Below are 14,434 nucleotides of genomic sequence, written 5' to 3'. Positions count from 1 at the left end.
ACTGTCCTTACTAACATTCAGCTTTCTTCTGAACACTCTCTGGATGGCTGCAAACTTTCGGCTAATTTGTTCTGAAAAAGTTGACCTATAATTTCTGCCAGTTTTCTCATTGCTTTTATGGAGGAAGAGATTTTCAGAGGACCTTAGGCTGCTGATTTTGCTGATGGTACACCCAGAAAACTGGTTTTTGGATCCCTGGGAAGCTTGGAAGGATGCTTCCCACATGGGTCCCGCCTGCCTGCCTGCCCTCCACCTCTGGCCCCCAGACAGCAGCCTCTGGCCCTCAGCCTCTGTGGCTGCATCCCAGGCCTGACTTGACCTTGGCCCTAAAAAGTGCTCCCTACCCTCCTACCTTTACACGTTCTCTTCCTTCCCCTTCTTCCTCCCAGAGTGGGAGCTGGATGGCAGGGAAACTTCTTAGACACTCTTCTGAGGCCTCTGACTCCTGCCCCCTCAGGCCTGCTGCTTCCTCCCCAGGATCAGTCATGGGATCCCACAAGTCTCCTGCCAAATTACCTGATGCCAGGGCTCTAGAAAACAAACGGAGCCACTGTGCATGATTTATTCAGGAGCCTTGCCTCGCTCATTATTCATAACCCCTTTCAGGGCTCATCCCACCAGCTCAGAACAGCCTGGGGTTTGGGGGCTCTGCTGCCTGTGGGAGGTGCTGCAGGGGGACCTACCCTTGAGCACTGCTCTGCCCAGACCAAGCAAGCTTATCTAAAAAAAGCCCATATCTGGGCCAGGCCGCTCCAGGGGAAGTTTATGGAGTTCAATTCCATAAATCAAAACATGGATCGTGTTTTTGTTGATTTCCTAGAAATAGCTCTGGGTAATAGAGTGGGTCCTTGCTGCACACTCATGGTAAAATGAAAACACAATCTGTCAAGACAGAAACTAGATAAGTTTCAAAAGTAAAGCAGCAGAGGTGAAGCCCCAGTAATGGATGTGAGTAAAGGTTCTGTGAGTTGCATTCCCATCTCCCAGCAGGGGCAGCCAAGGTGTGGAAGATAAAAGGGAAGGAGTGTATGCAGCAGGAGAGATTTGCCTCAATGTTCTTACTTTCAGGAGCCTTTCTCTGGGGGTGGAGACACTCTTCTCTCTGGCTGTATATATTGTCTCATCCTAGGCTCCTCCTCAGTCCGTAGTCCTTCTCACTCTTTCCAGGAAGCTTGCCCTGACCACCCCCATGTGTCCCTCACCAGACTGATCCCAGCATGAGCTGTGCTTGCACCATCCCCCTTCCTGCCTCTCAGGAACAGGAACCATCTTATCCCAGAGGCTTCCCGAGGGTCTAGTGTGGTGCTCAACACATAGTAGGGGCTCAACAGAAATGAGTGAAGCTTGCACTTCACACTATGGGAGTCTTCCCATAGAGATTGTGTGTGAACTTCAAGGGTCGGTAAGAAACTCGGGCAGGTTGGGACCAAACCCTGATTCTGAAAAACCACATTCCTGCCAAACCAAGAGAAGCAGCATTCCTCCATCACCTCTCCCTGTAGCCGGAAAGGGAGTTTGGGCTTCTGTTCACCTTCCCCTCATTCCGCACCCCCCTCCAGCCTGTTGGGACACCCGTAAGGGCAGCTTGGTGGCAGAGCTGTCCACCATTGAGTTCAGCCATCGAGATCCTGTGTATGGCTCCATCTGGCTGCAATCAAAGACAGGAACTGAGTTCTTCTCGGCATCCACAGATGGGCAGGTACTGGCCGGCCACTGTGGGGGGCAGGGTTGTGGGGAGCAATGACACTTCCCTGGTTCCCCTTCAAAATCCCAGGGGGAATGTTTCCTTTTGCATTTTATTTTAAAATTAAAGAGTAAGTAATGCATGCGCATGGGACAAAATTCAAAAGGTACAAAAGGGCAGAGAGGGAAACACCTTCCTCCCACATCTTCCCACAAGCCTCCCAGCCCCCCTTCCCATAGGCACCCACTTGCCTCAGCTTCTTATGGCTGCCTTCAGGGATAGTCTCTCTATACAGGAGCAAATACATCCATCTTCTTCACTTTCTTCCTGCACACCTTACACGTAGGTAAATACCTGCACTTGATATTTTTCATTTAGTCTATCTTGAAGATGGTTTTATACTTCATAAAACACTGCCCCGTGCCCATTAAGAACTCCATTAGGGGGGTGCCTGGGTGGCTCAGTCAGTTAAGTGTCTGACTCTTGATCTCAGCTTAAGTCTTGATCTCAGGGTCATGAGTTTGAGCCCTGTGTGGGGTTCCACACTGGGCATGGAGCCAACTTAAAAAAAAAAAAAAAAAAAAAAGAACTGCATGGCTATGCCATAATTTATTTAAATGGATTTCAACATGTTGTCATTCTAAGAATAATGTAATAAAGTGTGTGCTTGTATATAGGTCTTTGCACACGTGTGAAGGCACACCTATAGCATACAGTAGGATTTCTGGATCAAAACATGCGGGCATTTACAACACTGCTATGTATTACCATATTGTGGGGAGACTTTGAGAGTTCAGATCCCAGAACCCACATTTGGTGATTTTGATGCAGTAAGGTCTGGAGTGAGGCCCCAGTTTCTAGATTTTACGAAGCTTGCCTGTGACCCTGATCGTGAGCCAAGCTTAAGACCGTGGGCCGGAGTGGTGGTTCTCCAAAGCATGTTTGTCCTGCAGGTTGCTGGGCACCTCTTAACACTCACCCCTTTGGTCCCAGGGGTGGACCCTGGGAAAGTGGCAGGGGGTGGGGGAGGTAGGGAAGGCAAAAGCCAGGAGAATCGAGGCGCCTCTGTTCTCACAGTTGCCCTGTCCTCCTCCAGGTCATGTGGTGGGATATCCGAAAAATGAGCGAACCCACCGAGGTGGTAATCCTGGACATTACCAGAAAGGAGAGGTTGGAGAACGCCTTGGGGGCCATCTCCCTGGAGTTCGAGTCCACTTTGGTGAGTGTCCCAGCTCTTCCTTCCCCGGCTTTCCATCGCTGGGGCAGCCAGAGCCAAGGGCGGGGCAGGCCAGGACTACCTACCCTGCGCTCTTTGCCGCTCCATGGAGGGCCGTCCCTCCCTCCGGTGGTCATCCTGGACCTACGTGGTCTTTTCAAGGACTCTCCAGCAGGGGGCAGCAGAGCTTCTTGCGGAAAGACGCCAAGCCCTCTCGTTCACACAAAAAGTCACTGGCTAGTGGCCCTCTCTGAGCAGAAGGCAAGTTTTTGCAGAGGACAGGATTCCAGAAAGGCCTCACTCTGTGGGAAGAGCCCTGCCCAGGACCAACAAGGAGAGGCCACGCTCTGGCCCTGCCTCGTGTGGGTCGCTTCACTTTCTGAAGGGAAGGAAGAGATATTGGGGAAGCAAATGAGGCCAGAGAAGGCTCCTCGGAAAACCAGAGCACAGGCGTGATTCCAGTACTAGCGACGGGAAGGGATGGTAAAGAAATACCGAAACTGAGCAGTAATGTGAATGTGTCAGAGGATAGAAGCTTCTGGAAGCAGCAAACGAAGACACCCCCCTCCCCCCCACACCACCGCCAAAGCAAGGAAAACAACTTTCCCAGATGACTCTCTGCCTTGGGCTGGTTCCTAGTTTATGTCTTGCTGAAGCCCAGGCCTGGCTACCGCTGGGGATTATCCCTTGTTTGCTCTCAGGTCATGTGACATCATTCCCAGGCGCTTGGGGCGTGGAGGTGCTCTGGCCTCACCCCTGCCCTGGGAGTGCTCACCCAAGGCTGGGGAACCAGCTGGTGAGATGAGATGGAAGACAAGTTAACAGACCCCCACCACTGGGCATGGTAGTCACAGCAGAGAGGACACAGAAACGCCTTCTGTGCTGAAACCAGGGGGTGTCTAGAGTAAGTGCCGGATGTGGTGACCGTGCCACCACTAGTCTCCAGCGCTCCCAGGCTTGCAGCTGAGCACAGGCGTGTGCCGGACGTTAGTAACTGTCTTGCGTGATGAGCCTGCATCCTCACACACGACGGTCTTGTGAGGTAACGTTATTATCCCTGCTTTCCAGATAAACAGATGAGTCTTAGTGGGGAAGTCACGCACTCTAGAACATGGAGCCACCCGGGCTCAAACCCAGGGCTCTGACTCCAGGCCCAGGCTCGCCAGGCCAACCCCACCAAGAAGCCTGAGGCTAGTGGCATGGTGGTCCATCAGATCCGGGCACTTCTCCCCATGACTCCCCTGCGGTTTAGGGATCCGGCACTTCTCCCCATGACTGGCTTGCAGGAGTCTGGAGGTTTCCTTCATTACTCACGCTTCTGGGCCTTTCAAGCTGTGTCTCTTCACTATCCTTTGACCCCCAACCTGGAGTCCAGTTGTTTCTTTTCTTTTCTTTTTAAAGATTTTTTTATTGTATTTTTTTATGAACATATAATGTATTATTAAGATATTTATTTATTTATTCATCTGAGAGGAGAGAGAAAGTGCACGTGCACACGAGTGGAGGAAGGAGCTAAGGGAGAGGGAGAGAGAGAATCTCAAGCAGATTTCCCACTGAGCATGGAGGCCCATGCAGAAGCTGATCGACCTCATGACCCTGAGATCATGACCTGAGGCAAAATCAAGAGTTGGACACTTAACCTACTGAGCCACCCAGGCGCCCCCTGTTTTTCCTGTGTAAAACCATGAACTTCCTTCCTTTTTAAAGCCAAACAATCTTCCACTGTGTACAGAGCACACCCCATGCGTCCATCCAGGGTCACTGGGGTTGGGATACTTGAGTTGCTTTGACCTCTTCACCTCTGTGAATAAAGGTGCCAGGAGCAGTTCTGCCCAGTTCTGCAGGGAGTGGCTGGAGCCTGGGTGAGGGGGCTTTCTAGACTCTGTATAGCAAAATGCCTCATGGACACAATGGTGCTCCGTGAAGAGGTGCTCATCACGTGACTTGATGAGTCTCCCCGGGACCAGAAGAGTAGAGAATGCTTCATTAAGATGGGGCGCCCTGACGCGAGGTCTCACGGTAGTGGGGGTCTGATGAAGCTGGGAAGTGGGGGGGGACAGCTCCTTAGCAGGGGCTGCGGAACAGCCTGAGCTGAGGCTTAAACCAAAGGCCCTCCCAGCACCTTCAGCCCCCTCCGCTCAGATCCCAGGAGGCTGCTCCCCATGACAATGAAGCCCCAAGCTGACATTTCATGGCGCCTTCTGCTCCTGTGTCACCCCCCCCCCCACAGCCAACCAAGTTCATGGTGGGCACCGAGCAGGGCATTGTCATCTCCTGCAACCGCAAGGCCAAGACATCAGCCGAGAAGATTGTGTGCACCTTCTCAGGCCACCATGGCCCCATCTATGCCCTCCAGAGAAACCCATTCTACCCGAAGAACTTCCTGACCGTCGGTGACTGGACCGCCCGCATCTGGTCAGAGGACAGCCGGGAGTCATCCATCATGTGGACCAAGTAAGAGGGAGGGTGGGAGGGGACAGAGGGGTCCAGCCCAGGAATGCTCTGAGCCTCCGTATGCCCACCCATAACATGGAGAGACCGCCCCTCCACACACACCAGAGCTTGTGCTGGGAGCGGCCTAATCCGGCCACTTTATGGAGGAATGTGGTTCCAGCAGCCTGGGCTGGTAAGAATAACAGCCTTGGGTTCTTTTTCAGGATCTCAAGACAATCCCACAAGTAGGTAGCACAGCTCCTCTTATCCTTTGTGGTCTGTGTCAGGGGACAAAGGCATGGGGAAGTAGAGCCACTTGTTCCTGGTCCCTCAGCTGGTGAGGAGCAGAGGTGGGATTTGAATCCAGGAAGCTTGGATTAAGAATCCGGACCTTGGGGCGCCTAGGTGGCTCAGTGGATTAAGCCACTGCCTTCAGCTCAGGTCATGATCTCAGGGTCCTGGGATCAAGTCCCACATCAGGCTCTCTGCTCAGCAGGGAGTCTGCTTCCCTTTCTCTCTCTCTCTCTCTCTGCCTGCCTCTCCATCTACTTGTGATCTCTCTCTCTGTCAAATAAATAAATAAATAAAATCTTAAAAAACAACAACAACAAAAAAAGAATCCGGACCACTCAGCAGGACAGCTTCGTGGGTTTCCTCTCCTGGGAGGGTGAGCACATAGGAGCAGAGAGGGACAGAGCTGTGAGCTCTGGCGTTGGATCAGAGACGCTTGTGGAATTGCCCAGTCTGCCCAGAGGAGAGGCCAAGGGGATGCCGGAGACTGAGCCCCCCTGCATGGTCCCACTGGCCCTGGGGGAGCCGGGGAGAGCCACATCCATGGGGATGTTACAATGCAGGCAGAGCCAAGAGACCAGAGCAGAGGCCTGAGGTGGGGGAACATGTGCTTTCTCAACCTTCACGTGTGTGGATCTGGGGTTCCATTCCAGCTCACGTGGTCACAGGTCCTGCAGTGTTGGTGCCACTGTGGACCTGGATGGGCATCTTCTCTTCCAGGGGTTTCCAAATCTGGGGGCATCAGGATCTCCTGGGAGGAGTTGTTATTATTATTATTATTAACTCTGGACTCCAAGGCTGTTTTATGGGATCTTGCATTTGACCAAGGAATGGGCATGATAAGGATTTCCTCAGGGGCTTTATGATTCTGGCTACCTCTGCTTTTGGAGCAGACGTCTGGGCCAATCTCTCTATTCTCCAGAGGGTGCAGAGGGTAACACTTTGTTCCAGGTCCCATGGGGAGTTAGAGCTCAACACCACCTACCCAGGTTCTGACTTTTTCATCATATATATATATATATATATATATATATATATATATATCTAATATGTATATAAAACATATATAATTGTTGAATATATATATACATATATATTCAACCATTCTATGGAGGTGTCATCGACATGGAAAAGGTTGTACTGAATGCACACAGGCTCCATGAATCGGGATAAGTTACACAAGTGCAACCATGACCACCATCAGAGCCATAACCATACCCATCACCTCTCTCCTGCCCCCTTTATTATAATTATTCTTATGGGGGGGGTGGTAAGAACAGTTAACATGGGTTCTACCCTGTTAGCAAATGTTACTATTTGCTACAGTGTGGTTAGCTAGAGGCATTACTAGATCACACACTAGATCTCCAGGACTTATGTATCCCACATAAATGAAAGTTTGTACCCTTTGACCATCACCTTCCTGTTTTCCTCCTCCCCCCACACCCCAGCCCCTGGCAACCAGAGCTCTACTCTCTTGCTGCTGAGTTTGACTTTCATGATTCCACATAGAAGTGAGATCATAAAGTATTTGTCTTTCTGGTCTGGCTCATCTCTCTTAGGATAATGTTCTCTGGGTCCTTCCACGTTGCTGCAAATGGCAGGATCTCCTTTTTTCGGGCTGAATAACATCCCGTTGAATCTATAGACCACATTCCCTTTATTCATCCACCATCTGGTGGACACTTAGGTTGTTTCCATCTCTTGGCTGTTGTGAATAATGGTGCAATGAACATGAGGGTGTGGGTATCTCTTTGAGATGCTGATTTTAATTTCTTTGGATAAATACCCAGAAGTGGGGGTGCTGGATTGTTGGCTAGTACTATTTTTAATTTTTTGAGGCCCCTCTATGCTGTTTTCCACAGTGGTTGCATCCGTTTGCATTCCCACCAACCGTGCACGAAGATAGACTTTTCTCTGCGTCCTCACCAACACTGTTTCTTGTCTTTTTGATGACGGCCATTCAAACAGGCATGGGGAGCTATCTCCTCATGTGTGTGGTTTGGTTTTTCTTTTTTTTAATCTCTTTGTGCTTTTGATTTGTGCTTCCCTGATGATGAGTGATGGTGAGCACCTTTTCATGAACCTATTGGTCATCTCGATCTCTTCTTTGGAGAAGTACCTGTTCAAGCCCATTGCCCATTTTTTAATCGAGTTACTCCCTATGAAATTTTTTGGTATGAGTTCCTTATATATTTTGGATATTAACTCTTTATCACATATGTGATTTGCAAATGTTTTCTCCCATTCCTAAGTTATTTTTTCATTTTTCAACTTTGTTGTATAGAAGCTTTTACATCGATGTATCCCACTTGTCTATTTTTGCTCTTGTTGCTTGTGCTTCTGGATTTATATCCAAGAAATGGTTGTCAAAGCCAATATCAAGGAGATTTTCCCATGTTTCCTTGCAGGAATTTTATGGATTCGGGTCTTGTGTTTAAGTCTTTAACTCATTTTGAGTTGACATTTTGTATTTCTTCCTCATAGCAGAAAGGAAGTATAGTATAGTAGGAAGTATAGCACTCATCCTATGTCAATATTAGGAACTTCTCTGCACACACTCTTCCTCTGACTCCTTTCTGTGAGTCCCATGGCTGGAAGACTGGGCCTAGATCCAGCGGCATGCACCTGTTCCAGTGGGGAAATACCAGTGGCCAGCCCCTTGGCAGGACTGGAGACTTTTTTTCAAGATTGATTGATTAATTGATTGATTGGAAAGAGAAAGAGCATGCAATCATGGGAGGGGTGGAGGGAGAGGAGACAAGCAGACTCCCTGCTAAACACAGAGTCCAACATGGGGTTTGACACCAGAACCCTGAGATCATGACCTGAGCTGAATCAAGAATCAGATGCTTAACCAGCTGAGCGCCCCAGGCCCCCCAGGACCGTAACCTTTAAAATGCAGACTGTGAACTGCTGGTGAGCAGGTTGGCATGGCTAGACGTCAGACAGAAGAAAGAACTTCCTGCCCAGCGATGAGTCCCTGGAGTCCAGGGAGCCTGGATGAGCAGAGCCATTGCTCAGCAGCCTCTCTGTGCCCCCCAACCACAGTAGTCCTTGACCAGTGACACCCCCGGGTCCCCCCAGGTACCACATGTCTTACCTCACCGACGGTGCCTGGAGCCCAGTGAGGCCAGCAGTCTTCTTCACCACCAAAATGGATGGGACCCTGGACATCTGGGACTTTGTGTTCAAGCATTGTGACCCTGCCCTCAGCCTGAAGGTCATGTATATCCCACTCCCCATGCATGGAGGCCTTTGGGGTCTGGTGGCTCAGTAGAATCACCTGGGGGAAATTTAGAAAGAAGAGAGTAGAAGGCCTGGTCTCCCGTCAGATGTACACCTCAGGCAGCCCGGGCATGGGCTCCTGGCAGGAGACCCTTCCAACCCAAGCTGATGTTATATTTGCATAGCTGGAGCCGAGCCCTGCTGGCTTAGACCATGGAAGGGCACGGGGTTTGGGACACGGCAGGATGGCCGTGGGGCTGGACGGAAGGGGTGGAGGGTGGAGGGTGGAGGGTGGGGGCTGGGGTGGACAGTGAGCGAAGGGGGCAAAGGGTTCTGACAACCCATCTCAGAGCGTGACCTTCATTTTGCGAGTCAGGGGAGTCACCAAAGGTGTTTGAACACAGAGCTTGGTGAAGCGCCCCCATCCCTGGGCGTCAGACGTCATTGAATCTCTCCTTCCCAACCGGGTCTGCTGGGACCTTCCAACAGGTGTGTGACGAGGCCCTGTTCTGCCTCCGGGTGCAGGACAACGGGTGCTTCATCGCCTGCGGTTCTCAGCTAGGGACCACCACGCTGCTGGAGGTCTCCAGTGGGCTGTGCACTCTGCAGAGGAATGAGAAGAACATAGCTTCTTCCGTAAGTATCCTGCACAGACCCAGCCCGCGGCAGAGCAGGCTAGCCAGAGTCAAACATCAGCCCCCCCCCCCCACCTTCCGGGAAATGCATGGACCTTTGGGGAGGCGGCGTGGTGTCCCCCACATGAGCAGGTAAGTGGGGTCAGGATGTCTGAACTCACCGTGACCTGCCCACACATCAGCCCGGGGTGAGTGACCTCACCCCTCTGGGCTTGTCGCTGTCAAAGTGGTTTGATAGGTCAGTTTGTCTGGCTTCACAGATGACATCTCTTTGCAACAGACCCTGTCAAAGGGTCAGAGATGCCCTTAGAGAAGACACAGGGAAGGCGAGGATCCTGGGGAAAGGGGTTGGGAGGCTGAGATCTGTCACTGCACCCCCCGCGCCCCCTGAGGGACCCCGGCGGCATCTCCCCAGCACCATGGGCACACCGGGGAACTGGAGGCTTGGTGCTCAGGCCTGGGGCCAGCCCCCAGGCTCTGCTGGAACCGTGGGCCCGCCCCCAAGCAGGTGCTTCCTTGGGCCCAGGGCCCCACAGTGCACAGCTGTAAGGGCGTTCTTCACGCTGCCATCTTTATTCTGGAAACCCCTTGGAACTGGGCGACTTGGCAGCTCTGCTCCTGCCTCCCGACCTCAATGTCCAGCCCTCCTCTCTTGCCCTTAGAGCTGAGAACAGACGCCTTTGGGGCTGCACTGAGCCAAGAGAACTCAGCTTGACCCCATGCTGAGAGCTGGCTGCTGGCTGCTGCCCTCCTCCCAAGGGCCTCCCTGTCCCTATGTGCCCCAGATATTTGAGCGGGAGACCCGGCGGGAGAAGATTCTGGAGGCCAGGCACCGGGAGATGCGGCTGAAGGAGAAGGGCAAGGCGGAGGGCAAGGACGATGACCAGAGAGAGGAGGAGACCACCCTCAACCTGGAGGAACTGGTCACCAAGGCCGAGGAGGAGTTCTTCGACATCATCTTCACGGAGCTGAAGAAGAAGGAGGTGGAAGCCATCAAGAAGAAGCCAAAGCCTGTAGGACCCCAAGCAGGGGCACTGGGTGGGAGGGGTTTGGGGGGGAGCCCCAGGCCTGGGTTCCTCCTACTGGCTGACCTCCTGGGTGACCTCAGGCAAGTGGCCTCAGCAAGTGGACCTTAACCTGTCCATCCGGGAAATGGGGGAGTGACTCTCTTCCTCCTGAGAAGTCTTAAGTCTCCAGGTGGACTGCCCCGCTTTCGAGAGATGGGTGGTGGCCTCCTGGGTGTCGCTGGAGCAGGCAGGTGGCAGAAGACAGGTAAATGCTTGGAGAGGACAAACTGGTCCCATGTCACGAGCTCTTCCCACTCTGTCTCCCTGCGCTGGGGCTGGGCCCGGCTCTGATGTCTGCCGCTCCTTTTGCGTCTGGAAGCATTTGGCTACGAGAGGCCTTATCCTCACACTGCGTGGCAAGGCGGGGCACAGCCCTCCCGCCGCTTACTGCAGAGGTGGGACTGGAGTCCCAGATTCCGGCCCATCCTGCCCTCCAGCAGGCAGCGCTGACAGTGGCCACCCTCCACGGAGCAATGTACCCAGCAGACAGCGGGCTTGGTGCTGGGGGTCCCAAATGGGGCTCATCCCGCTGCTCGAACACCCCCTCTTGGAGAAGCTGGGCCTCCGCAGGGAGTGCGGGGCGCAGGACAACCCCACTTCGGCCTGCCTTTCTCTTAAGTTTTCTGTGGTTGGCCAGAAATGCTGGGGTCAGGGCTGAGAAAGAGATGCGGGGTCCTTACTCCTGTTGTTTCTATTCCGGGTCACAGCCCTGCGAGGAATCATGTCCATTTTACAGGTCAGGGGACCAAAGAGACTTCCCGAGGTCACCCAGGAAGCACAGCAACAGACATAGGACTTGTACCCGAGTCTGTCAGGTGCCCTAGACCTTGCCCGCCCTCTGCACCCGCCAGCTTGGAGCACCCACTAGGCCCTCGAGGCCACGGAGCTGGTAGCAGTCTCCTGAGCACCCAGCAGCTGTTTTGGCCTCAGTGATTCTGCACTGTTTCTGCAGACCCATCGGGATCTGGAGGCAGATGAGGAGATGGAAGGAGAGGACCAAGGGGAGGAAGAAGACAAGCGTGCCGGGACTCTGGCCTAGAAGGGTCAGGCCAGCCTTGCCCGCAGCCCCACTCGCTCTGCACCTTCGTTTCCTGGCACAGCGCTGGCTTCCCAAGTGGGCACTGAGCGCCTCCCTTAAAGCATCAACAGAGGGCGGGCTGGGGGAGCAGGGGGCCCTGACACGACCCGAAGTCCCACAAAGGATAGGACCCCGTTGACCCGCTGAGCCCAGTCCCACGGGACCTGTTGGAGGGCGGGAAAGGGCAGGGCTCCTGGCGGAGCTGGGGACCCCTTCTCAGCCAGTGGAGCACACCCTGCCTTTCAGCCAGGCCCTGCCTGTTCCCTCCAGTTCAGCTCCCCGCAGGGCTTTTCGGGCAATCATTTTCCTGTGAAGCCTGCAGACCTTTTCCAAGTGGGCTTGCCTCAGCCCTGGCGAAGCCTCAGAAAGACCCGTGAGCGGGGAGAGGGGCTTCTCCTTCTCCCTTTCTGAACCTCCCCTCTCCTACAACTCAGAAAAACTCAGAAACATGGTCCGTCCGCTTCTAAAATGTTTCTGGGCAAACCCCCCCCCCACCAACCCCCCTGCCCTGGCATGTTTACCTCGGGGAGGAGATGCACGAGCGAGTTCGATTATAGCTGTTTGCCTGCAAGCTTTCCACTCTCTTAATTCTTACAAAATTAAATTAATAACAGTGCTACCAGCGAGTGCTCATTGTACGTCCTGTGCCGAGAGCTTTCTGTGTTCTCTCATCTAATTCTTTGTGCAGAATCCCTGGAAGGCTTGGTCTTTGATTGCCCCTACTCTCCAGAGGAACAATCAGATTCCAGGAGAAGTGGGGAGACTGGCCTGGGTCACAGAGCTAGCGCAGGGCAGAGTAGAGACAGGAGCTCAGACACGCAGTCTCCACCGCCCCTGGCAGGCACATGCAGGGCCCGTAGTGACAGCAGGGACCGTGGTACAGCAGAGCACTCAGTGACCATTATCAGAAACGTCCAAAGCCAAGAGGTCTCCTCAGAGCCAGCTGTGCACCCAAAGTCCCCCAACCACCATCCATTCTGTGGGTGTCAAATAGTCCTAACGGGGACCCAAAATACCCTTTAAAACCTTGCCTGAGTTTAGAATCTTACTGGAGAGGGACCCAGGGTCAGCCACCCTTTGTGACCAAATGAAAAACAATATGAAGTTGCCACTGTGGCCAGACTTTAATACGTGGGGGGGGAGGGGCCTTGGTGGCTCAGTTGGTTAATCTGCCTCCGGCTCAGGTCATGGTCCCAGCATCCTGGGATCGAGCCGCACATTGGCTCCCTGCTCAGCAAGCCTGTTTCTTTCTCCCTCTCCCACTACCCCTGCTTGTGTTCTCTCTCTCTCACTCGCTCACTCTCTGTGTCAAATAAATAAAATCTCTATTTAAAAAAAATACTCATCGTGGGACCTATTTATCCAGTGCCTGACCTTTGCAGCGGCCCCATCTTCAGTCCCCAAGTCACCGATGCGCCACGTGAGGCACAGAGAGAGGGGGCAATGCCTGAGTCCCAGGAAGAGGAGTGGGCCGGCTGAGTTTCTGCCCCCTGCCTGGCCTTGCCATCTGAGCAGAGGGCGCCGACACCCCAGGTGTCTCACTCTGTATTGTCTCTTGTGACAGGCGCCTCAGTGTGTGAGGACACGGGCCCCAGAGATGCCCGGAGAGCTGTGGTTTCAACTGGGGGCGATTTTGTCCCCGACAGGACGTTTGGCAATGTCTGGGCACATTTTGGACTGACCTAAGTGGTAGGGGGTACTCTCAGCAGGACCGTCGGGTGAGGCAAACTTGACTACAGGTCACCCCCCAGGGTCAGACCAGCACCCCCCATGGCTCTTCCCTGACTTCCAGAACCAGAGACCCAGGAGCCGGCACCTCCACATGCTAAGGGCCTACGGGATGGAAACATCATGGTGGACAGGGCAGGTCTCTAGGGAGCTCACTGACAGGCAGAAAGGGCTGAGCTCTGAGGTCTGCACCCAGCCCTGAGCCGGGTACCGACCCCAGAGTGATGAGCAAGCAGACGCCGACTCTGCCCTCCGGGAGCCTGGACATCCACGGGAGAGACAAGAGCGGACAAATCCACAGGGAAATAGAGAAACACGGTTGCACAGAGAGACATCTTCTGGGAAGTCCAGGGTGCTCAGAGGGATGACAGCAGGAAGGGAAAGTCCTCGGTGGATGTCTTGTGTCCCAGGGGCCTTTCATTTCCACTCCTGAGCTAGAAGTAGCCACAGCCCCTCAAAAGCAGGGGCGGATTTAGGTCCCTGAGGCCCCAGAAGGTCACAGGGCTTGAAAAGCACTCAGGGCTCATCGAAAGCATTGGTTCTAGCTGCAGGTGACTATGGAGGGAGGAGGAGGAGAACGTCACAGATCCCTGATTGAAAATACCATTGCTTTGTGACAATAGTGGTCATGGATGATGACATTTGAGAGAGGAGCCGTGGCCGCCTCAGAGGGGAGCTTTTGCCCACTAGAAGCTTCAGGTATGTGACTAAAGATCTCAAGAAGTCAGAAAAGGGGGGAAAGACATGTAAGAGGAGTTTTGAAGAAGCCATTTATCTGTGCTGCCCGCCACACGAGTAAGTGAAGGACAGACCTCCAGGACAGACACACAAGAACAAAGCCAAAAGCCAGGCGTGACGGAAGGGAGCAGCCCACCCAGAAGGCTGCCCATGATAGAGCGCGGCCAGAACAGGGGCAGGACGAGGGCAGGGGCCAAAGATGAGCCGGAGAAGGCCAGGACTCCAGGCTAAGGGGCACGGTCCGCGTGAAAGGCCTCGGGGAGCCACGGTGGGATCTCAAGGGAGGTAATGGCGCCAAACTGTCTTTTAGAACGATGATGGCGGGAGCCTGCGTGT

At 53.5% G+C, this 14,434-nt stretch overlaps 1 protein-coding gene across 1 annotated transcript in view; it reads left to right on the top strand.

Moving 5' to 3' along the window:
• The window catches only part of DNAI2 (dynein axonemal intermediate chain 2), a 28,233-nt gene extending 15,982 nt beyond the window's left edge, over nt 1-12,251 (top strand). The window contains exons 7-13 of the mRNA XM_059149084.1: nt 1,560-1,699; nt 2,781-2,903; nt 5,131-5,354; nt 8,712-8,847; nt 9,342-9,488; nt 10,273-10,500; nt 11,507-12,251. Of these exons, the coding sequence (XP_059005067.1) occupies nt 1,560-1,699; nt 2,781-2,903; nt 5,131-5,354; nt 8,712-8,847; nt 9,342-9,488; nt 10,273-10,500; nt 11,507-11,593 (1,085 nt within the window). The 3' untranslated portion in view covers nt 11,594-12,251. The remainder of the gene's footprint in view (nt 1-1,559; nt 1,700-2,780; nt 2,904-5,130; nt 5,355-8,711; nt 8,848-9,341; nt 9,489-10,272; nt 10,501-11,506) is intronic.
• Nucleotides 12,252-14,434: the final 2,183 nt, after the last annotated feature.

This window comes from Mustela lutreola, chromosome 15 (genome assembly GCF_030435805.1).
Source record: "Mustela lutreola isolate mMusLut2 chromosome 15, mMusLut2.pri, whole genome shotgun sequence".
NCBI lineage: Eukaryota > Metazoa > Chordata > Mammalia > Carnivora > Mustelidae > Mustela > Mustela lutreola.
Note: the sequence above shows the minus strand (reverse complement) of the source record. Positions and strands in the feature narration are given on the sequence as shown.